We start from the raw sequence: 25,145 nt of genomic DNA, 5'->3' as shown, positions 1-25,145 counted from the left end.
GTGACATAAATATGCATAATAAAAATGACAGCAACAACCAGAGTTTATAGTGTGTCAGGGTAGTGGCAACTTTGAAGTTTATTTCTAATATTGAAATGAAAAGGAAAAAAGGATGTAAAGAATGGCTAATGTTCATTCGTCCACAACTGCTTTTGTTCTGTGTGCCCAACAGTAAATCTCTAATGAGGGTACAAACTGTTGCACACTCTAAAATAAATGAGGAACTCAGTCAAGAACACAGGGGACGGTCACGTCAAGATTTGAGAACAGTATAGAGTTTAATGTAGGAAACTAATGTAAAGACGTGTCCGGACAGGTACATGGCCGTGAATGTAAAGTCAACCAATTGGATGATGACATCAGTGACAAAACCTATTAGGGACGTCCACATTGCAGATACTCATGTTATCCAGCAGGTCATGTTGCATATGGCCGATTTGTCACTGTTCTAACAATGTTCGCTGGGATGTAACTGAGCCAAAAAGGTTTTTTTTTTTCTGTTAATGGCTGATTGAATAATACTTACATGTATCCCCTTTGTGGGCTGACATCTAAGGGCTACAGCTTCATGTAATAAAATTATGTCTGATGCACTTCAAAGTAAAAAGGGTTATGTAAACTTTTAATAGCACACTACTACTGTCTTTGTCAGTTTTTTTTTTCTTTTTGAGGCACAACCTTTGGCATCCAGCTTAAGGTCTACTTAGAGGTCCAAAAAAATAATTTTTGGTACAAATTGCATCGCTCTGATGTGATAAGTGGGTGTCGGATGTGCCGGTGTTACTGAGGGCATCAACTGATATTTCCTGTGATGGAAAAGCACAGAACAGCACCCTCTGTAGGAAGGCTGTAAGAAGCACACACTACTGGAATGCTGCAATCATTCACCCGATGATGCCCAATCCGTTGATCAACAAAATAAAAGACTTTTATAGGTATTATAGTTATCTTGTTATACTTACAAGCAGCTCCAAACCTGAGTAGTCATGGTATAGCTTTTTTTTTCTTTAAACATACAAAAACGTATGTACATTTATCTCCACTTTCTGTAAACAGCAAGTACGTGTTCTCCTTTGAAATCCCTTTGATGATTGAAACATGCAAATCATACGCACAGTACTTAAGTATAAAATGAAATCAAGACAAGAAAGTAATTGAGGAGATGAAACTTTACATCTAAAAAAAAATTTTTTTTGCATCCATCAACAGTACTAAATGGAATGCCAGCAAACATAACTTGAACTCATCTCCAGCCAGTCACTGGCGTCCTCCATACAACCGCAGAAACGTGATTCAATTAAATTACTCATTAAAAAAAATAGGAGGAGGAAACTGAAGAAAAGTGCACCTTCCATGCCTTTTATAGTACTTACTAATACTTTTGTTTTCCCATATGGAGATCTGAAATGTAGGAGAGGACTCCTCTGCCCACCCCCACATGAAAACACACACACACACCCACCTTTGCACATTTCCTTAACTCATTTGAGGAGGAAGGAGAACCAAGCAGCAATTCAACACACTAACAGAAAGACAGGACTGAGCATCAAGATCCAGAGATCAGACAGTCAGGAAGCATAATTTTTCATCTTTCTTGTGTCTCAGAAAGTGAGAAGTCCAACAATACTTTTTTTTTGCAGATTAGTTTTTCTGCCTTTCAGTAAAGGGTTTTATCATCACATAGTTATTTTCCTAGGGCACTTAACAGGGAGGTGAGCATAGTCTTCAAAGTCTGTGGGTAGTTTGTTGCCATTTCCAATGTGCTGGCCATGGCTGCAGAGAGGTGGACTCAGTGTCTCTGCTCTCCCACTTCATGTGGCGATTCACTAGGAGGGTACTGCTGAGAGGTCCGCAGCCCACCTGGGTGTGACAGGAAGGGGAGGAGGAGAAACAAGAATAAGGAGGAGGAGGAGGAGAAGGGGGGAGGGGAGGGAGGGAGGTTAGCCATAGAGCTGCAAGCCAGACGAGACACACTGCAGTACAGGAGAGGAGCAAGGAGGAAAACAGGGGAGAGAAAAAGATGTAGTACCTGCAGCACCAGTGCCACCCTTGGAGATTTTGCTCACTTTAGAGCAAGAAGTGGAGAATGAGGAGGAAGGGTGGTGGTTGTGGCTGGCCTCGGGGTGCACCCTCTTGCGCGATGAGGATGACGACAAAGAGGCGGATCCGGGAGGAGCGAGCGTGGTCCCTTCCATGCTGACCAGTCCTGGAGGAGCCCGTAACAGCCCCTCCGGGCCTCCTCGTCCGTTCCCGCTGTGCGTGTGCGGATGAGGGTGACTGTGCTTGTGGTGGCGATGGAGGTTGTGATCTGCTCCGCGGTGTTGTTTCTCCTTGCTCACCAGAGGGCTGGAATGTTTACTCTTGTTGTTATTGGCCACCATGCCTTCATCTGATGAACTGTGGCGTTCTGATGATGAAACTTTTATCTTCATCTTAAGCTCGTCCTTGCTTGATTGTCCACTTTTATCCAGCTGGGAGCTTCCACCAGAGCCAGGAACAGCCAGGCGGAGTTTAAGCGAGCCTTTGTCCCGTTTGTCACTGTGGTGACGTCTATCTTGCCCTGAAGTTGAGGAGGAGGGGACTTTCATTTTCATTGGGGAGGCAGTGGTGCTGCTGCCGCCACCGTGGGACGTTTGGTGGGGCTGTGAATGTTTTCTATGGTCTACTTGGCTCGTAAAGGATGGTGCATAGGTAGAAGAGGAGGAAGACGACATATCCCCCCTCACATCGCAATCCATTACCCCTCCGTGCTGTTCCTGGCTGCGTTTCTGGCCAGAGACAGCCAGCTCTGCAGCATGTTTCTCTCTGTATTTGTCCAGAGACAGCTTCTGAGCTGGAGCAGGTTGTGGTGGAGGAGGCTGAGCTGGTGGAAGGTAGGCAGACTGAGGTGGTGGCTGATGCTTGCCTACCCCGCTCCCACCAGCTCCTTTTTGTTCCTGTTTGACAGGGTTGTAGTCCATTGTTTTCTCAGTCCTGTATACTGGTGCATGCTGAAGCAAAGAGGAAGTGGAGGTCTGCAAGGACAGTGTGGGCTCTTGGGGTTCCTGTTTTATACAGGTGGAAGGGTACCCTGCTAGGTTCTGGTTGGCCTGGGGCCACTCACTGTGGCTAGCTGGATTGTATGTGCCAGCCAAGCTGTCCAGAGACAGGGATGCGGTGAAGGCGGGGCCTGCTTTGGAAAAACTTGGGTTGGAGGTGGAAAGTCCAGCGAGTGAGGCATCGCCTTGGTCTTGGAGCATGGAAGGTCCAGCAAAGGAGTTGTCCGTCAACTGAGAGCTCTCAGTCTTGGGCTTTTTGGCAGCTTGTGTTGCCTAAAGGGTACAAGGAGATTTGTGATGCTGTTTAGAGTTTGGTTTTAGTTTGTAGTAAGCTCTCTGAAGGAAGTTTCACAGTCATGTTGGGGCAAATAATCAAATCATCAGTTCTGTTCTGTTAATATTTGTGATTTTACTTCAAGCAGTTTGACTTAGTTTGAACTTGAGACATATGAATGTTTCGGCACCTAAGCTTCTTGCTGGTTTAAAAAAAGTCACATACGTGTAGATGTAGCTGCTTTGTGCTCTACACTGATACCCCCCACACAAAATTACGGAACAGCAATGTTTCCTACCCTCCAGTTCCGTATCCTCTTTAACCGACTGGGCGTCTTCTCCAAAATCTGCAGGAACTCATGGGTCAACTCTACAAATACAATGAATACTGTCATTAAAAACCTCAAATTCCCATGTTAAATTAACACACTGCAACTGCCTCTTCCCTTCATTACACCTTTGTAAAACGGGAATTCTAATAAAACAAACATCTTTACAAAACACATAATATATAAGAAATCCCTGCCCGATAAATTTGTGCAATAATATAAATTCCAAAAAAATTGCTGGGATGCTGTGCAAAACAAATAAAAACAGAATAAAGTGATTTACAAATCCTTTTTGACTTGTGTTCAATTGAATGCAGTACAAAGAAAAGAAACGTAACGGTCAAACTGATAAACTTTGGTTTTTGTAAATATACACTCGTTGTGAATTTGACACCTGCAGTGTGATGCCTTATGAAGTGCAAAATACAACAGAGACCACGCACTGTTGAGCACCTGAAGTCGTATATCAAGCAAGAATGAGAAAGAATTGCACTTTTAAAACTTCAACAATTAGTGTCCTCAGTTCCCAAACACTGAGTGTTGATAAAAGAAAAATTGATGTAAGGCCACTGCCTTTGAAAAATAATGTATTCAGTTTCTATTTATGTTTTACACACCATCTCAATTTAAAATCTACATTATGAAAAAGTAAAACAAATTCAATCTCACCATCAAGCAGCTCGAGAGTGACCGAGTTGTCCACGTACTCCCACCAGTGTTTCCCATCAGTAGAAACTGGGATCTCCCAGTTGGACCACTTACATGCCAGGTGGATGCAAACACAGGCGATCACTGTGGGCTTGTATTGGAGGCAGAAGGTAGTGAGGTGTAGACTGTAGAGAGTGTTTGTGTGTGTGTGTGTGTGTGTGTGTGTGTGTGTGTGTGTACACAAGTGATGAGTGTGTGTGTAAGAAAGAGTGAATATTTCACATATGTGAGGGTATAGGTGTGTGAGCGAGTTGTTTCAGGCCAGGCGTTCCATCACGAGTAATTCCACATGTGAAGAGAAAAGAAAGAAAAAAGAAACACAAGAGGGAGCAGACAAATTTAATTTACTGTAGTTGCAAAAGATCGTTATGTTGAGACATTCAACTCTGATAATGTGACAGCTTCTCATATCAAAAACAGGCGACATCTTCAATAACTTTAGGATTCCTGCAATGTGAAGACATAATTCCCAGTGTGCTTAAAAATAAGCACTATTTTTTTTTCACACAACTATGATTTCTGTCTCAAGACTGGTTTAAATGTTGGGACATCATGATGAAACTGAGTGAAGTGGAGAGGGGGCCACGTGTAGCCTGTTCATTGTGAAACACTGAACCCTGAGGCCACCCGCCCATGTGACAGCTGCATCATCATGAAGCTAACTGACGGCGGGGCTGCTCCTACAACCCTCTATGTACTTGCCTGTCTTTTTTTGGACTGTTATGAAAGGAATAAACCAAGTGTGTCCTGAAGTGTACGCATGGTCTCAATACTGACAGCCTTCCTAAATATAACTAATCTGAATCTGACTCAAGGGTAAAATCTTAATTTAGTTATTTAAACACTGTTCTGGAACTATGGAATTGCAAGTGACAAGTGGTGCAACTTTAGATCGTAAGACAGCACAACATTAAACTTTTTCACTTAAAAAGTAACAAATAAAAACAAATGGCCACCATCCAAGTATTAACAGCTAAAATATAGATACAAACTGCTACAAAAACATTTCTAATGAAAACTGGTTCTTCAAAGGACAGTTAAGGTTTTTTTTAAGTGGGGTTGTATGAGGTGCTTATCCTTAGCCAGTGTATTACCTACAGCAGATGGTGACTTTAACCCTGGTTTGAAGAATCAGCAGGAGCACTGAGCTAAGCAATGTACTGCTGTGGATGGGGTCAGCAGCAAAATGTATTTTACCCACCTAAAAAAATGATGAGTGAATTTAAGTGTAGACTAAATTTTGAATATTTTCATAGCTTTACTTTGCCATCAGACAAACTAAACAAGGTAGCAGTAGCTGAACAGCTCACTTGTTCTGCAAGTTAAAATTACAATATACAGGTTTTGCTAAAGGAGTCTGGTTGCTTTGAGGACAGCAATATCCGGCTTGCATAACAATTTCCCACTGGAAAAGGCTGTCTGATGGCAAGGTGAAGTAGTGAAAATATTCTAAATATAGCATACACTTAAACTGATATTTAACTTTTCTAGATAAACATTTTTGGTGGCTAAAATATGTTGCATTTAGAAAACAGAATATACATTTTAAAAATGACTATGGATAAGAACCTCATTCAACCAAAATATTATTGTCATCTTAATGCATTAATGTCAAGTAAGTAAATTCAACATAATTTTACAAACACCACTATTAAGCATGACGTTGTGTAAAACAAAGAACTAATCATAGTTTGTATTGCTGCATTTTAAAAACACATTTGTAAGAGCTGGATGGTAACCTTGAACCATGAGACAAGTACAATGTCTGGAGTCTGGTCTGGCAGGTTACAGCAGCCTTAAATAACACTATCAGTCACAGCCAACAGTTATAAGCACGTGGCTGATAATATTTCAAAGCTCAGTTCAGATGGATTTATACATCTAAAAATCTGTTAAAACATTAGGTATGAGTCTTCTTAAGTACATTAAAATAAAACAATATGTGAGAGTATTGAGCTACCCTGGTTATAGCTTTCAGTCTGAATTCGTGCCATCTTAGTGTAAAACGTCTGACATCGTTCACTGCAGCTTCCAGACATTGTCGACTGATTTGAAGTATTTGAAGACAAAGTTAATTACAATAACGCCAATTCCCTTCCACCACCGCATACTATAAAACCCTTTAAGGACCCAGTTTCCAAGACACGTTAAGAACATTTTGTGTTCACTTTAAAATAATGATCACCAAATGCATTTTGATCAGCATGAGAGATTCTCAAATATAAACAGATTACATATTGTGCAGGTCCTTAATGGGTTGCAAGTTTTTCTTGTTACATCTTTTACATGAGCTACATGTATGAAAGAATGTTGAAGAAGAGCGAGAAAAATGCATTTTAATACAAGCAAATATTGCAAAAGGTGAAAAATATTTGAGGAGATAATGCATTTGAACAAATGGATATGAAAAAGAAAATGTTAAAAATGAATTTGCGGTACTTACCGGAAGGACCTCTACGAGAAATGTTTACATCTGTGAAATCTTTAGCTGCTATTCAGGCTACCAAAGTGTCTTTCTTTTAGACTTATGCACTTTTTCGCAACCGAACAAACATGTGGGTTTCAAGCGCACCACTACACTTCACATCTTGCATTCAACCCATCTGTGCCAACACATGGTCCCTTGTACAATACACCGCACTGCGACTGGGGCCGGTAACGCTACGAGCCACCCTGTCCCGCTCCCTTTGAACAAAGGAGGGAAGCTGAGGGGAGAAGGCAAGCATCCCAACAACCACCAGCGCAAGTAGGGCCCGTTGGACACTGATAGGGTACCCTGCATTACAGGAAGCTATGGTGTGCAGTCAAAGTGCAACAAAGGAGGGGCAGGATAACAACCTGTTGGTAGCCATGAAATAGGAAGTCTGTGCCAGATCCTTGCTTGCTGTAAGAGAGAGACAGAAAAAGAGAAAAAGAGGGAAGGGAAAAGGGGATTACCAAGTCTGCGAGCCAAAAGAATTTCATTATCATTTGGAAGGAACTGAATGTTCACCCAATTGTAGTTCATTTTCAACGCAGTTATTAAGCCAAGACCAAGACTGAAATCAACGCTCTGAGATCACTGTTGTTGCGTTTTGGAAGCTTTCAGGGAACTGGGTGATTTTTAAAATTTGAGCCAGCTAATAATATAGCAGGGAGATAATTTAATATTATTGATGAATGACTTTATATGTTACGGTATCAGGATAATTATTATTTTACAAATAATCAGTTTGACAAATTAATATAGACTTTTTCACACAAGACACTTTTGATGAGCCACAGCAGGAAAAGCACAGGTGTAAAGAATAAAATTAATGGCTGAACTCCACTTAGCTGTTTCAGTTTCAAAGCCCTGGTATTGTTAATGCTCACTCTCTCTGCCACACCTGAAAAGAACAGAGCCCTCCAGGAAGCTGCGGCGGCAATAAGTAATGCAAATTAAACCAAGTCCTGTGAACTCTGGACTACCTTTCAATTTAGTCCAATCACCACAACTTTTCTGCAAACCTATTCTATCACAGCATCCATTGACTTGCACCAATCATAGCAGTTCCCCGCACACACGTCACACGTGTATCAATGAACCAACTCAGTTTTGTAATTTACTTTTTTGTATCTTATTTCCCTATTTATTCTACCAAAAATATCTATCTATATATCTATACATTTTTTTTTTTACAGTTTTCACTTGCTCCCGTGATTTCATTGCAGATACTGCCAAAAACATCTCAACATGCATCAAAATTTTTAGATTTTTTAGAAAACTTGTTGCAACAAAAAAAGTGTGAAATCCTGAAGGTCCTGATTACTGTTCCTTATTATTAACACTGTCACTAATGCTTTTCCAAAATGTCTGCTGTGAAAAATGGCAATAGATAATAATCATCATTTATTCTCTTAAAATTTCTTCTAACTTCAGAGGGGAATCGCCCTAAAAACAAATGCAGGTAATATGACAATCAGATAAGAGTCTTTCTCCCAGTTCTAGCTCTGTGATCACAGATTAATGCAAATACCACCCAGAACCACTGATTTGACTGTGTTGACCACAACCGATATTTGAGGGGTTTAGTATCTGGCACACAGAATGAAACAGCAAACCTCCAAAAGGAAAGATTATTACAATTCAGTCTTGAATTTGGCACAATAAGGGTCAGTAAATGTTGGTGTTTATGTGCCATGTTATTCTATGAACTCAAAAGGTCATCAAAAAAAGAGCAAGGTGTGTGTGCGGTCACGTAACCATTACATCAGCAAGGTTTTCACCCCCCTCCCCACCCATATCTGAGGTGGGACAAACAAGAGCAGAGGGCACAAAGAGCAAAGAAGGAAGCCTCTACCTCGCACTAGCTGGGAACATTTCACCACATCAGTGTGTGGGTGATCAATAGTAATTTCAAAGCCTGGAACAAAATACATGACAGGTGAGTTCAACACAGACACAGTTGGGAGGTGACATGTCATTTTATGATCAAACAAACAAATCTCGCACTCGATTTTAAGACTATCAATTCAGATTCTAATGGGTATCTACATGTGAAAATATGAATAGTGGAGCTTGACAGCCAATTCATATGTGACAAATGAAGTGCAATCAGCTCTATCCACATTCAGTTTGTAAGACAATTCGATCAATATGTTGTAGCCATAAAATAAAATGCTGTTCACCGGTGAAATTAGATGAAAATTGTCAAATATTCCCATGAAAAATTCCCTAAAGCTTTATCAATACCATGTTTCATGCCTGATGTCAGCAATGACAGAATGACATGTCACCTTTACATGATTTATTGAAAATATGCACATGCCAAGATACCCAATAAAGCAGCTGATCAAACATTCTACTCAACAGGCTGTGATGAATAAATTCAACAGTGATCAATAGCATTACACCCTTAGTGATAATGATAAGCCAAAGGTAATGATTATAATAAACAAAACGCTATATCTCTCTCTCAAGTCATCCATTCCAGTCACCACTACTTACCCAGGGTCTGCAGCACTATGGATTCAAGTATCACCAGCTCTTGAGCTTGCTGGAGGTATGCCTGAAGTTTGATAGACAGTCATTACAACACAATTGTAATGAGTCTATTAATCGATCCCCCTAACAACTGATTTCAAATGGCCAAAAACTCCAAACAAAGAGGCTCATTTTACTATTAATGTAAGCCTTGTTGGGTGTAACAGTAGGCAGGGCAAGTTAAAATAAGGCCCTTCGTACGGGGCAAGGGAGTTTGGCACAGCCAGGTAAATAAAGGGAAACCATGACCACTGAGAGAACTGGAAAAGTCAGATGCAGAAAAAGAAGGAGAAACACTTTCAATCAAACAACATGCAGGGCTTCCTCAACTTACATTGCTTTTTGTGTCTAGAGGTGGTTCTTGGGGGTTTAGGCAAGCATGTGCAACCTTGATCACATGTTCGAGTTTCCGCGGTTGTTCTTCCACTTTTGCAGCCAAGAATAAGGTGGTTGGAGATATTATCTGTGCAAGAGCATCAATACGTTTAAATGCACACACATACAAACCAACCAGTGTAATTTTTGTAACAATTTGTCTAACATGTGATACAGGTTGCAGTATCATGTCAGAGAATACTTACATTCCTATGGAATTTGGTGAAAGAGTGGTGCATATAAAATCTATGCATGTAAACAATGGCTGTATTTATTGTTAATTGAGAGCTGGTGACTGGGTCAAGGAAAATTTTATATTTCACTTTGCATAAATCACACTGCCAACAATAGAGCGATCTTTGTTAGAAAATATTTTCCCTCGCATATTGAAAATATATATACAATGTAAAGTCAAACACACCAAAGAAAACATCCTTTAAAAAAAAAAGACGACAAATCTGCAATGACATGTTCGGATGTTTTGGAGAGTGTCGAACCAAAATTTGGGCGAGATGTTTTGTTTAAATACAAGAGAACAAGCCAAAAGCATCACCTAAATGCCACATACACAAATGTAATTCCAAACCATTAATTGTGAATCTTTTGATATTTTGTATTTAGAACTGCAACAATTAATTGATTATGGATCAGCTATTAAATTAATTGCCGACCCTTTTGCTAATTAATTTATTAGTTTGAGAATTTTTTACAGAAAAATTAGCTTCTTAAACATGAATATTTTCTTCTTTTGGGGGTTTGGAAAAGTTTTCTGCATTTCTGACATTTATAGACCAAACAACTACTTGGTCAATCAAGAAAGTAATTCAGAGATTAATTGAAAATAGAAATAATCCGTTTGATGCAGCCCTTAAACATTATACTCCTTTTGAACTCATTTTCTAAAAATAGGCTTATTTTGTACAGGATGTCCATGCATGCATATTCAATGAACCATTCTTTCCTTCCTTTTTTGGAATGAACTCAATGCATATGTGGATTCCATAAAATACTCAAAGCTCTGCAAAGCCCTGTGCTGCTGTATGATACCTTTATGACCTCGCCAGGCTGAAAAAGGAACGTTTTTGACTTAAGTTGTCGGAATCGGTGCTGTCTTTTTTGCCAGTCCTTATTTCCTGTACTCCTAGCCTTTGTGATATTTTGCGTCCCATTGTATGTCCTTTATGTAACGTACTGCACAAGCTACTATTTTAACAGTGGTAATTTATTTAGATAGTTTATATGCTACAACACGAAGATAAACGCGCAATTCAGCGACGTATTTATTCTCAAAACTGTTTCAACAATTATTACAGGCGTTCAGAGGACAGACAGGTTGACAGTAGAGCCAAGAGCTAGCTGGTAGCTGACTTACGCTAGGATTTAGAATTGTATGCTAGTGTTAGCTAGCGACATTAAGATGGCAGAAATTAAGTCAATTAACAATTATAAATACACTGGTTTATATATTCTTTTAAAGCTTGTAGGTGTTTAATAAACTAAACTCTACCGGGCGCAGCGGTAAAGACATTTTATTCCAGTGGACAAGCGGCTAGCAACAGCTGCAAACTCGCCAAATGGCCTTTCAGACGTCAACCCGCGGTTAGCTGGCTAGCATGCTAACGATGTTAGCGCGTGGCTAAACATGAAACTATGATATCCGGATTACAAACTACGAATTCAATAGTATAAACCTATTTAGAACAACACAAAACTAAACATACAAACCAAAAAATCCTTCACGGTGCTCCCTAACTTCAGCAGTGTGTTTGAAATGAGCTAACGGTTACGGGCCCGCTGCCTCTCTTAGCGCCATGTCTCCGTCCAGTCTGGTCGAGGTTTAAGTTTGTTTACAAAGGATACACGTTGAGTCTCTGACCCATGTCTTGGATCAGGTTCGCCGCTTGTTGCCGGTACGAGAGCTCCCGATCTGGTTCTACTCCACATCGGTGGGACGGCGTGTTTTCGAGCTGCTCCCGGGTGAAAAACCATTTCGACGAAGAACCCCGGCACGCCGCCATTGCTCCACAACGTTCACTTGGGCATCGAGAAAGCGGATGTGACGTCGATGTCGCACAGGAAGACACACTTCTTCTTCGATCGTGAGATCGTGGTGCGACTGGGCGTGTTTCACACATGTATCCACATTTACAGGATTCATACTTATTAATGTTCTGACTCTGTTTAAATATTAGGAGGTGGTATTGTATTTTATCATGTGTTTTCAATATTTTACACACCACTGTCGAGTCAGGGAAACCAAAAAGAAGGAAGGGTAATTTACATTTAGATTATTGATCAATTATTAAATTAATCGACAACTATTTTGACAATTGATTAATTGTTTTCAGTCAGTTTAAAAAAACAATGTCCAAATTCTCTGACTTTACGCTTCTCGAATATGAATATGTTCTGGATTCTTTACACCTCTGATCAAGAAATGAAATTTCACTTGTATATGTAAATGCACAGTGAAAATGACAATAAAAAAATTCTTGATCCTTATGACAGTAAACTGAATATTTTGGGGATTTGGACATTAGAAGACAATTGAGGATGTCAAATTGTGGATCAACATTTTTCACCATTTTCTGACATTTTACAGACTAAACCACTAATTGATTAATGATCAATTAATTAAGAAAGTAATCGACAGATTAATAGATGATGAAAATAATTGCTAGTTGCAGCCCTATTTACATCACTATAGAACATACGCTGCATAAAGCATAGACTATAATGTCCCTTCCTCCAACAACAGAAAAATAACTTTTGGCCAAGCCTGAGACTTGAATATGACAGACCTCTTGATTTCTAAGTGGAAAGGAAATAGTTTGTGGAACGAAAAATAACAAAAAACCATATATTGTATCATATATATTTTATATCATGATAATTTAAATGAATGAATCTGAAAATGTTTCACAGACCTGCCTGGTATTTAGTAATATTAACTTCACTTTCTAGTTTCAGAGATCTTTTTTTTCCTGTATATATAGAAAGCTGGCAAGGTGGAATGTGTCAAAGATGAGTCTTTTCTGCACAAAATCATTAATATGCATTTGTAGCATTTCATTTAAATTCACTGGTCAGGATAGATAACAGGAATACGCTCTATGAGCAGAGTTAATGAGCACATCACAGGAATCCTTGCATAACTCATTCTTTGAAGCGGAGCACATATTAGTGCAGCTTTTTAGAAATGCGAGTCTGTTCATTGTTCAGAGATGAGGGATCACATTAACAGGAGGCAACTGTTGTGGATTATATTTAGAAAGACAACTGGAGCAGCCCTGCATGTGTGTCCTTTGTAATACTGGGACTGACTGCAAATGTGTCCCTGAAAACACTGAGTGGTAACATTTGGAGGTCAGTGACAACTATGTTCTCATCACAGTAACAAAAAGAAACTCTCCGTTGATAGTGAAAATAACCAAAAGATGACCTTGTGTAAGAATAAAGTGTAGATATATTTAATCTTAAAGAAGCAGTGCATACAGGACATGATTATTATTTTTAACAGGGGGATGGACCCCTGTTGTTTTGCTCACTAGTGATTTAACTCAGGAATTTTCTGTATTTTTAAGATGAAACAGACAGAACAACGAGAATCAGTCTGCTAATTCAGCATCTCAGCCAACACCAGAGATTTAGTACTAGTACTGATATTTCAGAGCCATGGTTGGGTCCATATGTTCCAACTTCAAACCTCATATAAAGGATCACTGAGTGAGGCAGACTAGACTAACATCTTTAGCTTAACAAGGGAGATGCATTTTGGTTATTTTGCTAACAAGAGGGACAGCAGTCAGCCTCATATCACCAACTGAAACATGCGAAAAACTCAAAAGGTTTTCTCTGTTGCCGGTGTTTGATTTGTCCTTCCTGTGGTTCCGTAGAAACTTGGCAGTTCAATAGCGGACTCCAAGGAAGCGGACCTGTACCCTCTGTAGGTATAAATGGCTCATTCTAAAGGTAATGAAAATACGAGTCAGGGATAGACACCTACACGTTTTGTGGCCATGGTTAATATCAAACACTGAACCATTCTTATTTTCAGGTGATCATGCACCAATAAGTTTTTTTTATAATTATTATAGTCAAATTTGAGACATACACTGCTTATAAGTCCCCGTAAATCTCACACACTGGACCTTTAAAGGAAGACAAGAACTCTGCAACTCCACTGGTCACATCATGGGGAAGCCATATAATTCTATTGTTCATTTACATCTTATAGGCTTTAGGTCAATGATGGACACATGACGTCTGACAGAGGAGGAAATTACATTATATTTACCATTACAGTATAAAAATCTGACAGAAGTATAATTTGATCACATGCTACTCTTTACGTTTTTGTTTACTTATATTTCATATTGAATTCAAACAAACAAGGCAATTTACAAAGTACTGAGAGTAAAATACTTAATTACTTTATTATATCAATAACAATAAAATTGTATCTACAATCCAAGCTTGTCCACGGTGGTTTTCAATAATCCAAACATGAATATTTGAATAAAGACATTGCACTGAATTACTGGGTGTTGCAGATTTTCATGTTACTCAAACTGCTCTCGTTTTAGGCCCAAAAACTCCAGCGCATTTCCAGCAAGCAGTTTATCCTGCAAAACAAAAACATTTTTTTTAAACTCATTCATTCATTCATTTATGCAATTAAAGTTTCAAAGCTACAAAATCAAAACCATGTCTTTGCATCAAAATGTTTGGGATGGCTGTAATATTCTACAGACTAAGTGATGTTGTTGAAGTCCCACCCCTCTCTCGCTGTGCTCCAATGGCAGTTAAGCAAGCTCAGTACCTCAGTCAACTTTCTCATTTCCTGTTTTCTGTGCTCAGATATGCTATGTGCTAAGTTCACCTATGTTGAAAAGAAAATCAAATTATGGACCTAGTTGAAAGACCTGTAAATGCGGCATATATTAACATGATCACATCTTAAGTTAGCTAATGTTAACAAAAAGCTAGCTAACTAGCTAGCTAAATCATTAGCTAGTTTTAGCTAGCATTAGCTAGCTAGTTAGCCAGTGTTTGCTAACATAAGCTAACTTAAGATGTGACCCTATATGTCACTTACACAGGTAAAAGATTGAGGGACGAAGTTTGCTCTACTGTTACTGGAGCACAGAGCTAAACAGAGCAGGACTCAGGAAAGGTCAAGTGTGTCCTCTGCACTGCTGTTAATAAGCGTTTGTTATAGAGTCAATTCATATCTGAGGTAACAGTACTGTAATAATGAAGGAGAGAAAAATATTGTTACCTTCAGTTTGTCATCAAATTCATCCATTGACTCAATCAGTGACCCCGGCTGCAGCTCGCCCAGCGGGAAAGGATAATCCGTTCCCAGCATCACTTTATCCTGAAAGACGAATACATGCATGTTCATAGTTGTAGTGTTGAACATCTAGTGACCACGTTCAGTTACAAACACCCACAGTATCTCTGTCAAATCAGTGAAAGCGGTCATAGTTTTGTTACCTTTCTGGTAGGAAATGCCACGTGTTTTTCAGTGGCAGTGTTTCTGACGGCAAAAATATATCTTGTGGTGTTCCACAAGGGAGTTGCTTGGGGCCACTTATTTTCAATTTTTATAAATGATTTGCCATATGCTGTTAAAAATGCTGATGTTGTTAAGTTTGCCAATGACTCAGCTCTGTTCTGTGCATCACCAACTATAGCAGAGCTAAGAGAAACACTACAGCCCGAGTTGTATAATATTGCTAATTGGGTGAAAATGATTAAATTAGTACTGAACATCCCCAAAATTAAACACATTTAGCAATAGGAATGTTCTGGCTAATGCTGCTGCTCTCAGCTTGTCTATAGATGGAATATTGATTAAGGAAGCCACTAAATTACTTGGTGTTAAATTACACAATGGTCTGATCAGACTGATCACATCTGGAAAAGGGCATTGATATTTAAAGGAAATGTTCCACTTTCTTTTATGAAAGAAATCCAGTCTGTTGTTATTCAGGCATACTGTCACCTGAATACTACACCAATTTAGTGATAAATCAGTAGAACTGGGAGAGACGGTAGGGACATGCATTTTCCCTCACAATAATTTTGATTTTAAAAAATTAAATATAACCACAGCGTCTCTCTGTCTCTCCTCACACAGTGTGCCAGAGACTGACAGCTAACAGGAATCCAAATAAATAAAGAATAGAATAAAGAATTAACTGTCATCAGTAGCATCATGTTTCCACACAACAGAACAATACTGTGCTTTTATAGCCAGTGTTAAAGTGATTTTACTGAAATAAATGCCAATGTGACCAAACTACCCACACGTTCTCCATGTGCATCAATACTAGCAATACTCCCTCTGTGTCTTCTCAATGTACACAACATGAGCACCTTGTGTGTTTGTGTGTGTTTTCAATGAATAAAGAATATAGGCTCACTTTTCCAATAACATCGACGAGCAGCTTCAGGGCGATGGGATCGTGGACGAGGGAGTCGGTGTAGAAAGAGCCGAGGTATTTCCGTGGACTGTTCTTGTTGTCCACTGCACACAGGTCGGGGCGGACCTTGTGGCCATGTTCAATTCTACCAACGGTGAAGGGAAAAGAGCCTCCTGTAACCAGATGAGCAAACACCAAGCATTAACTGGCTCATTGCATCTTTAACTCAGTGTGAAGTAAGAAGATTGAAGTTGACACCTCAGTGCGTATTTTATTCTGCTGTGACTTTAATGTAAGTACCACTGAAACATCTGCTCTGTACCTCCATGTGCGAAGCAGACTTTCAGTTTAGGAAATCTCTCAAAGATGCCTCCAAATATCATCGAGCAAATAGCCATGGTTGTCTCTGACGGCATGCCTTAAAGATGGAAAAGACAACAAATCATAATGTTTCTTATCAACTGCACTTTAAATTAATGTCTAACTGTTATTGTGAGACAATGTAAGTGAGTTAATATAGCAAGGTTTGGTTGCACCAACAACAGTTAATCTTTAAAGCAGATTCAATCATGATTTAACTTGAATTTATGTTGCATCACTTTTAAGTTATCTCAAAATTAAGAGATTAAACGTCTCTTAAGTTTTTAATGCTGTGTTCAAATGAAACTCAAGAACTCATGATTAAGACAAGGAATTCATGAACAGAACATTTCCTGAATATGATAAACATGACAGCATTTGAATGCACCATCACTGTAAACCTTGATTAAATTTAAATATGTTGCAACAAAACTTTAAACTCCAATTCAAAATGTGACCATGTATTACCTTTAAACTTATATTTGAGGTGGTTTAACTTTTAAAATGGCTGCCTCTTTGAGATGAGTAGCCTGAGAGGACTAACAAACTTTTTTAGCTAGTTAGCAAACAATATAACTTAAGTGAAAACTTTTTTTTTAGCTAGTAAGCAAACAGTATAACATTTGTTTGTTTTTAGCTCGCTAGCAAACAATATAACTTACATTTTTTTTAATTGTGCAGCAGAGTTTTGCTTAAATTTAAATCTGAATTCTCACATTTTAAACCAAGTTTTGCTAAACTCTGATTATAAAACGGTTCCAGTAATTACAAAATAATACAATGATGATTTGACTAATCATTGTAGGAAAAAGTGTGTATACTGCCAGTGCCAGTTTTTGTTTAGTTGGTTTCAGTCAGTCAGTTATAAAGTGACTGTAGTTTTATTTTTTGATTGACTCAACCAGGGGGGATATCCAATATCATCTGTTTCATCTCCCTCACCCACCAGCCATGGCAGCCAATACTTAGCCATCCTCCCATCTGTCTGCATGTCCCACGGGTGGACAAATATGGAACAGCCCAGCTCCTCAGCTGCCTGCATGGAAGACACACAGCAAGCTCAGCATTTTTTCATGAAGGAGAACTTGACCTCTGGATACAAAGGAATGTCAGTGAGGTATAAACATAGGTACATTTGTTATCATAGGTACATTATGTTATCATGTTAGTATGTACAGCAATATTTAACGTCTCACAGCATAGAAAGGATAGAGTTCAGAGGCGTTGAGGTCCCAGTTGTTGATATGTGAGCCGATCTGCACCCCAGGGAAGCCCAGCTCCTTCACACAGCGCCTCATCTCCAGCACAGCCAAGTCAGGGGCTTGCATGGGCAGAGTGCCGAGGCCCACAAACCTCTTGGGGTTACTACGCACTGTCTGGGCCAGATTGTCATTTAAAAGCCCACAGAGATCCAGTGTGTCGTGAGGTTTGGCCTGTAAACCAAAAATATGATTAAAATAGGTAAACACGCTGTACCTTTGAAAGCTGAAATGAAATTGGTATCATTCTTCAGCTTAGTGTTGATGCTTCTGTGACTGCAGAATAATCCAGAGAAGCTCTGCAAACAATATAAGCCACTGTGGTGTTGCACAAAAAGCCTAAAATTTCATTTTCTCCTTTTTCTAACAGGGATGGGAAGGTGCAGCTCACTCAGAAAGCAACACACTGTTTCAGGTCTTAAACACACAGCAATAAAACATAATAGCTGCATTGTTTTTGATCCCAGCTGCTCAGCACTTACCCAGTAACTGAACATCACAGGAACAGTAGAAAGAGCTTGAACTGTGACACCTGAGGGTCATAAACAGAAACGTTTAGTCATCATTAAGATGAAACACTGTGATGTTGGTGTCTTTCGTGTCTGTGCGTATACCATGTTGATCCATGTCCCTTATGCGTGTGTTTGCATCCCAGCAGTTTTCTTGAATCACTCGGAACAGCTTCCCGTCCTTCATCATCTGTGCTTGACCCTGAAACACAATGTAAACACTGTTAAAAAATGTCTGTTAAAATGCCTCATCTCTCCCTTAATGAGTCTGGACACTTTGGTAGATTGTTCTTTGCCCTGTTGCATAAACCATCTAAAGTTTCAAACTTAAGTTTGTCCCAAAAGGAAACTATTCCCCAAATCTAAGAGGTTCACGTAGGAACGTTGCCTAAAACGTCTTATGTTGCATACACGTCCTTTACCAATACAAATATTTTTTTTTTGTCAAATTTTGGTTAAATGAGTGGGATACAGTTGAAGTGGAAACTGTCCACTGTTACTTTTGCCCCTGTCTGCCGGGACAAAAGATACACAGATACAGGACAAATATAACAATTTAATCAATCAAAAACAAAACATACAACACAATAGGTATAGAATATTTCTGGCATTTAACACTTAATAATTCTCCAGTTAGTCCTCCAAGCAAATGACCATGTTACTAAATCTGCATCTGTCTTCCTCATCCTCATGGGCATTTCTTGCAGATATAATGAGCAAAGAAATACCTTGTTAAAATTTGAAAGAAAAAACTAAAACCATGTTACTTTTGTCCCTCTTCAGTCTCCATCAAATTTACCATTGCCAGCACCAAAGATTAGCCAGCATGAAAATTAAACATTCGCTGATATTTAGCTAACAGATAGATGATATACCTTTACAACCTTCAGTAAATGTTGTCATGAAAACAGAAAACATTTCATACTTTTATTTTTTTCTTTCAAAGTGAAAAATGAGTTTTGCCAGTGCTAATTTTCACCTCTGGACACAATGACTGCGTCTACTTAATTCGTACTTAACAGCATGTAACTGACAAAATCCTTCTGAGAAACCTGCTGTGAAACGAACCACAAAGTACTGAAGGAACATGAAAGTATTACTGTGACAGCATGACAGGAGACAAACATCAACAGGAGTAAAATACTGGTGCGTTTTAATAAAATGACACAGCTAACTGTGAAGGTTTGGCTACCTAGCTACAAAGTTGCTAATGCTAATGTCAAGTTCTCAGAATGTCCAGTGGGTTTTCTCTGTCCTGAAAAAATACATCTTGGTATCCCCTCCTCCTCTTTTATCACCACAAAAAATTGTTCCTAAAATTATGTGTCCCTTAAAATTTGATAATGGTCACGAAGGACCTTCCAGCAGCACATAAGGGAAACTAGTTAAGGACAAACAGGAATTAAAGGATTTTCCTGTGTAGCATCCCAAGGAAATGCTTATGGTGATGTTATGCAACTATTTTTTTCCCGAGGTATTCATGAAAATTCAAGGGAAACCTCAGCCTAAGTGGTGTTATGTAACTGGGCATTTGTTCTCATTCATTCCCCTCATTAAATTTACAGTTTTCAAGCTCATGAGACAATGTGACATTTGGATTTCATAACACTTCAAAACTCATCCACAGGATGGCAGCAGACAGCTGATTTACACTGTTTCATGGAAAACACACAAGATGTTCATCCACATCTGGCATAAAAATTTCATGTTAGGCAAAATGTTTTTGAAACAATAAATACTTATATAAAAAAAACAACATCTGGGCAGTGTTTTTTCTTCCCTCTGTTTATGGCTGTAATTAAAAATCTAATAAACTGTGTTACAATGTGACTTGGAGTCCTCATCGGTCTTGTTTTAACTTTGGCATCAGGACTTAACAGATGTTCATCACCAGACATGGCTTATGTTTGAATGCATCAACACTTCTTCCTTATGTGCAGTTCACTGATGCCAAACGCTCAACGAGCGCTCAAGGCTGCAGCCAGGATTTTAAAAACATCGAGGTACTGAATCCAAATCCACTATCCCTGATAAGATTTAACAGAAACCATGAAGGATGCTGCAATTCTTTTAATATTTTTTTCAAACATTTGATGTATTCCCTTAACTATCGAGTTTTATTTTCTGTACATTTTTTCTTAAAATATACATTTTATTCCTGAACACGTCTCTGTCCCACAAAAAATGTATTTTCCAAACATTAACTTTCCATGAGTTAAGCAAGATAATAGTCAGATAATCCAGTGGGTTATCAAAGTGATTATTCTCACCGATTCTCCACTTGCCAGGAATAATATTATGATGGATAAATAATCAATCATTTATTTGTTTATTTATTTGCTAAAACTAGTCAGATTTAAAGTATTGTGTCTAAAAGAAATGCTGGAATCAGCCTGTAGCTACAAAGACTCTTAGAAATAAGGGTTCCAACATGGTTCTTCCTGAAGTGCTGGAGTTCTACCCAAAACCATTCTGAAGAACTCTTTTATCAAGAAAGGTTTTCTTTGTAAGAGTAAAGGCTCCATTAAGAACCTTCTTTATCCAAAGAACACTTTTTGGAAGGAAGTGGAAGCAAATTAGTTTGACACAAAAACAAAAAACAGTTTTTACACATCGTTTTTGCATGTGACTGTACGACATATAACATGACGAACAAGCATCATTATTTGTCATAATGTTCTCTTCTGTAACCTCTGTAACATGTGTTGATGTGTTTAACCACAATGAACAGAACACAAACTGGTTTGCAGGTGCTAATTTTAAAAAATGGTAGCTGGAACAAAATTCTACAAATATTCAACCACAAATGTTCATTGCTGCCCCACCACCAGAGGTCCTGTACTTTTGGTAAGTACTAACCCCTGAGCCTTTTGTGGTTGTAAAATAATGATCCACAAACTTAATTTAGACCCTGGTCCCTGCAGTGGAAACACTACTAGGTTCCTCCAAAGGTTCCTAGTTCCTGGACTGGAGCTCTAGATGAAACCCTCGGAGTATGAAAGGGTTCTTGTTTGAACCCCTTGGGTGGGTTCTAGATGGCATCCTTAAGTGGAAAGGTTTTGAAAAGAACCCAGTGAGAGTGATCTGGATGGAACCATTACACCATAGAAGGACTCTTCTACTTTGGGTGGAACGTTCACAGATGGCTCTAGATATAACCTTTTATGCTGGGTTCTCAGTAGAATCCCCTTAAAGGGTTCTGGGTAGTGCCTATATAAAGGGTTCTTGTAGGAACCAAAAAGGGCTCAAGCCAGAGAATCCTATATGGTTCTAGTTAGCACCTTCACTTCTTAGAGTGTATAACACCCAAATTCTCAGAGAGAATGAGAGATGACGCGACCTGAGTGTCCTCAGTGGCTCAGCTACAGCCCTGCCAGCGCCTGCACCTTAAAGTTGCACCGGCCACACAGCTGCCGGGCGGCTCTGCATTGTGCTGAAGTGAATCTCTCTCCGCTGATGCAGTGGCACCGTGCTGAGTTCTGCAGCTGCTCACATGGAGAGGACGGGGCTGACAGGTCCACAGGGTGGGGTGCAGCCGGAGGACCCTGCTGCGTCCCCCTCTGTGTAGGATGCGGTACATTGCAGAAGAGCTCTTGTACCTGTGCTCTGCCTGAACATGCAAACAAGGGAAAAAAAACTGTCACTCACCTTGCAGTGATGGTGAAGCTGGACAAACCCATCATATCCATACCTCTGGAACACATGCAAAAGAGTCATTATGCTTAATAACTGATGAAATGTCATGCACTTAAAAACACATATTATGCCTTAGATTACATATCTGGGGTATTTAATTTAGCTGTAAAATCTGTGACATAGGCATGGTTTGGTATCTCACACGCATCCTGCTGTGGAAAAGCCTTTATTGATTGTGTTATCCCATCTGCGAGGGTTCAATCTTCATCCTAGAGGACTATCCACTCCAACGCTCCGGATAACTCACAGTGAACGCCATCTGAGGCTGTTGACTCTTTTGCATACAGATGAAGTCGCAAATGATCTACGTGAGCACTACAGCCAGTAAAGCCCCATTTCATATCCCTGCAGATCTGCAGTACTGTGTACTTTGTTGATGCCACAGCGAAGCTTCAGCTCTTCAAACTGTGAAATGGCTTTACATTCTTCTTTCAAAAGTGTGAATCTATTTCTTCAAGTTGCTATTTCAGTGAAATTTATGCAGCTTTAAGTGAATTTTATGTGCACCATTTCAAGAGTGGAGTTTATGAGAAGGTAACCATAATGTTCTGTTAGGGGTCCTGAGAGACTTGGCCCTCTGTTTTTTTTTTATTGCAATAGCGATAGCTGGAAAGAAGCAGGACAGGCAAGGACAAGAGAGAGAGAGAGGATGACATGCTCAAAAACTTAAAAAACATACTTAATATTTGTACTTTGCATTGTTGTATATGTTACAACCATGAGGTGCGGCTGGAGGACCCTGCTGCGTCCCCCAGATCTTTAAATTTTAGAACTTTATGAGAACTACTACAGAACATGTTCCAGAAGTCCAATACAGAAAAGTATGCATTACTTCTCTTTGCATTGCTCCTGCATTACAATAATACATTTTCATGTGTTTTAGGGGTCCATAAAGTGTGACCTGTGGACCAGTGGTGACCCTCAGACACATTTTGTGCAGCCCCTGTACACTTTGAATAGCCCACATTCAATACAACACTTGGTTACTGTGTCAAACTGAACCCCCTCTAAATAAACATCTGTCAGGCAACCAGAAAGCTACTGGCTGCACGGCAACTAGTGACACCTTGCGAGTAGCACATTACAAAGGAATTCTGCTCTGGGATAAATGCAGTATAATGTGTAAGTGAGATGCATAAGCTACCAAAGAAAAAATCACTGTATGATTGAGAAGAAAAGGAGGTTTCAGGAAAAATGGATCAAGTCTTACTGTATTGGACCTCCAGGGACAGATAAAGTGATCTGCTTTATCTCTGCTCAAGGAATTTAATGTCAAATATCATCATGAGACCGAACAGATATCTGACAACAAATTCATAGGTTTTACTGTGCAGCCCTCAATTAGCACTTAAAATCTTTAAGAATCCCTATAACGTATCATCATATCATGTGACTGGTGTTGACACTAGTTTTCTAGGCAGCACTTCTCCCAAATCCTAAAGGAAGTCCATTAGGGTTTCTGTTACAGAGCAAGTTATTAATATATATGTGGTGGTAGTTCTCTCCATGTTACATTTAGTTACAGAGTGAATACTCGGTATGCTGGATGTAATCTAAACCAAAATGAGTTCCTCCTTTGTTACATTTAATTTCAGGGTAAATACAGGGTTTGTGGGATGTAATCTAAACCACGGGTCTTCCTGGTTCCCTTTAAGTGTCGCACCGTTATAATGCTAATAGAAATGGTTGGTTTCACTCCTAAGTGTGGCAGTCAGTGACAAAGTAGATTAAAGTTTGCCCCACAGTAGTCTAACAACAGTAAAGGTATCTTAAACTACTCAGACAACAGTACAATTTCTGTGTAAAATCCTAAATTATTATCCCCTTATTCCACCTTGTTCCTCAGTACGTACATGTATGTCTTGATAAGTGCCGTCCTGGAAGAACACTGTACACCATAACTCTGGAGAAACTAAATCAACTGAACAAACAGAAAGAAAGAAAGAAAGAAAGAAAGAAAGAAAGAAAGAAAGAAATCTTGTGGGGTGTGTGAGGGCAGACTGCCTCTCCTGTCCAGCACTAAACATGGGAAATCATTAGCTAATACGAGGCCTCCACAGTGGCAGAGACATGAGAGCAGGATCAGATAGGACAGGCAAGAACAAGGCCAGAGCCCCCTATTGATTAAAGTTTAACCATCCATAGAGAACACAGATTTATGGAGTGAGCTGTTTAACTCCCTGCCGACACTCCAGCGGGGAATGTCCGTACATTTTATCTTACTGCCATTTAATAGCATTAAATTCAGTGACTAAGAGCTGATACAAACAAAGACGTGTTTTTTCAAACCCACTCAACCACACAAAGTGACATCCAGCCTTTAGACTGTGTGTATTTACTCAGGCTTATAAAAACCTTGCAGATCCTCAGTGAGCTTGTGTCTCTGTGCCTACCTGCTTCAGATCAGGCCACTCCTTTGGTAAAATATGATTGTGAATATCAACCTTCATCCTTATGATTACCAGCAGGAAAACGTGGAGGTCTGCTGCCAGAGGTTTCTTGCAGTAACTGGACGCAAATTCGACAAATTCACTCTCCGCCCCGAAGCAATGACCGGCAGGTGAATGGCTGCTGGTGCACCCTGGTCATTTATTACCTCGTCAATAAAAGAAACACCAAGTAATCATTAGTCACGGGAGAACATTCAACCTTGTTGAAATGTTGAATCGTGAGGGGATATTATAGCTTAAAACCAGACACACACACACACACACACACACACACACACACACACACACACACACACACACACACACACACACAGTGGAGCCCTCTAGCCCTCCAGAGCAGTGGTTCTCAAATAGACATCCAGTCCGACCACATGATGATGTACCCAGTATATTTTCTTGTAAGGGGCCCTTGGCTGAGAAAAAAATTGAGATTCACTGTATTAGTGTTATTAAAATACATATTTCTATACATATTTCAAGGCTCATGTTGTTCAGGACATAACCAAAGATTCTGTGATATTTTCTGAGATTAGGTATCATACTGTGAATCTCGTACTGTTGCAGCAGCTGACTGATATCTTACTGATATCTTTCTTCTTTTTTCCATTAGTTGGGACATTCCACCAAATCCGTGCCTTCTCTGACCCCAGAACAATAACTGCATAGATATGCATTAAATGTATCTGTATAATACATTATATTATCAAGAAAA

General features: G+C 39.4%; 2 protein-coding genes across 3 annotated transcripts; both read right to left on the bottom strand.

The window, feature by feature from the left end:
* Positions 1 to 43: 43 nt before the first annotated feature.
* Positions 44 to 11,786, bottom strand: ccnt2a (cyclin T2a). Of its 2 annotated transcripts, XM_084725553.1 has the most exons (10): positions 11,589 to 11,784; positions 9,935 to 10,016; positions 9,688 to 9,816; positions 9,318 to 9,378; positions 8,671 to 8,733; positions 7,187 to 7,232; positions 4,310 to 4,473; positions 3,611 to 3,681; positions 2,030 to 3,311; positions 44 to 1,860 (listed from the first exon to the last, which is right to left on the bottom strand). In XM_084725553.1, the coding sequence occupies exons 1-10, from the start codon at positions 11,744 to 11,746 to the stop codon at positions 1,790 to 1,792; spliced, it is 2,127 nt and encodes a 708-aa protein (XP_084581679.1). In that variant the 5' UTR covers positions 11,747 to 11,784; the 3' UTR covers positions 44 to 1,789. The 2 variants fall into 2 exon arrangements, with proteins under 2 accessions (XP_084581679.1, XP_084581678.1); XM_084725552.1 differs by lacking the exon at positions 44 to 1,860 and having other exon boundaries at positions 1,908 to 3,311; positions 11,589 to 11,786.
* Positions 11,787 to 14,139: 2,353 nt separating this feature from the next.
* Positions 14,140 to 24,532, bottom strand: acmsd (aminocarboxymuconate semialdehyde decarboxylase). The gene is made up of 10 exons (XM_084725551.1): positions 24,377 to 24,532; positions 21,936 to 21,980; positions 18,393 to 18,489; positions 18,261 to 18,310; positions 17,716 to 17,952; positions 17,462 to 17,555; positions 16,482 to 16,577; positions 16,160 to 16,332; positions 15,010 to 15,108; positions 14,140 to 14,353 (listed from the first exon to the last, which is right to left on the bottom strand). Exons 1-10 carry the CDS (start codon positions 24,431 to 24,433, stop codon positions 14,291 to 14,293), a joined length of 1,011 nt encoding a protein of 336 aa, XP_084581677.1. The 5' UTR covers positions 24,434 to 24,532; the 3' UTR covers positions 14,140 to 14,290.
* Between the last annotated feature and the right edge of the window lie 613 nt (positions 24,533 to 25,145).

The sequence above is a fragment of the Lutjanus erythropterus genome, chromosome 8, assembly GCF_056507025.1.
Source record: "Lutjanus erythropterus isolate fLutEry1 chromosome 8, fLutEry1.hap2, whole genome shotgun sequence".
Classification (NCBI taxonomy): Eukaryota; Metazoa; Chordata; class Actinopteri; order Lutjaniformes; family Lutjanidae; genus Lutjanus; species Lutjanus erythropterus.
This window is presented reverse-complemented; position numbering and strand designations above follow the sequence as displayed.

Bases quoted from the DNA above. Each gene is read 5' to 3' on its own strand.
- ccnt2a (XM_084725552.1), bottom strand. From the start codon at position 11,746: ATGGCGGCGTGCCGGGGTTCTTCGTCGAAATGGTTTTTCACCCGGGAG. The intron at 3,682-4,309 runs GTGAGATTGAAT...TTGTATTTGTAG, and splicing joins CACTCTCGAGCTGCTTGATG to AGTTGACCCATGAGTTCCTG. The intron at 3,312-3,610 runs GTAGGAAACATT...TGTACCCTTTAG, and splicing joins AGAGGATACGGAACTGGAGG to GCAACACAAGCTGCCAAAAA.
- acmsd (XM_084725551.1), bottom strand. From the start codon at position 24,433: ATGAAGGTTGATATTCACAATCATATTTTACCAAAGGAGTGGCCTGAT. The intron at 15,109-16,159 runs GTGAGCCTATAT...TTCGTCTTTCAG, and splicing joins TCGTCGATGTTATTGGAAAA to GATAAAGTGATGCTGGGAAC. The intron at 14,354-15,009 runs GTAACAATATTT...TTTGTTTTGCAG, and splicing joins AATTTGATGACAAACTGAAG to GATAAACTGCTTGCTGGAAA.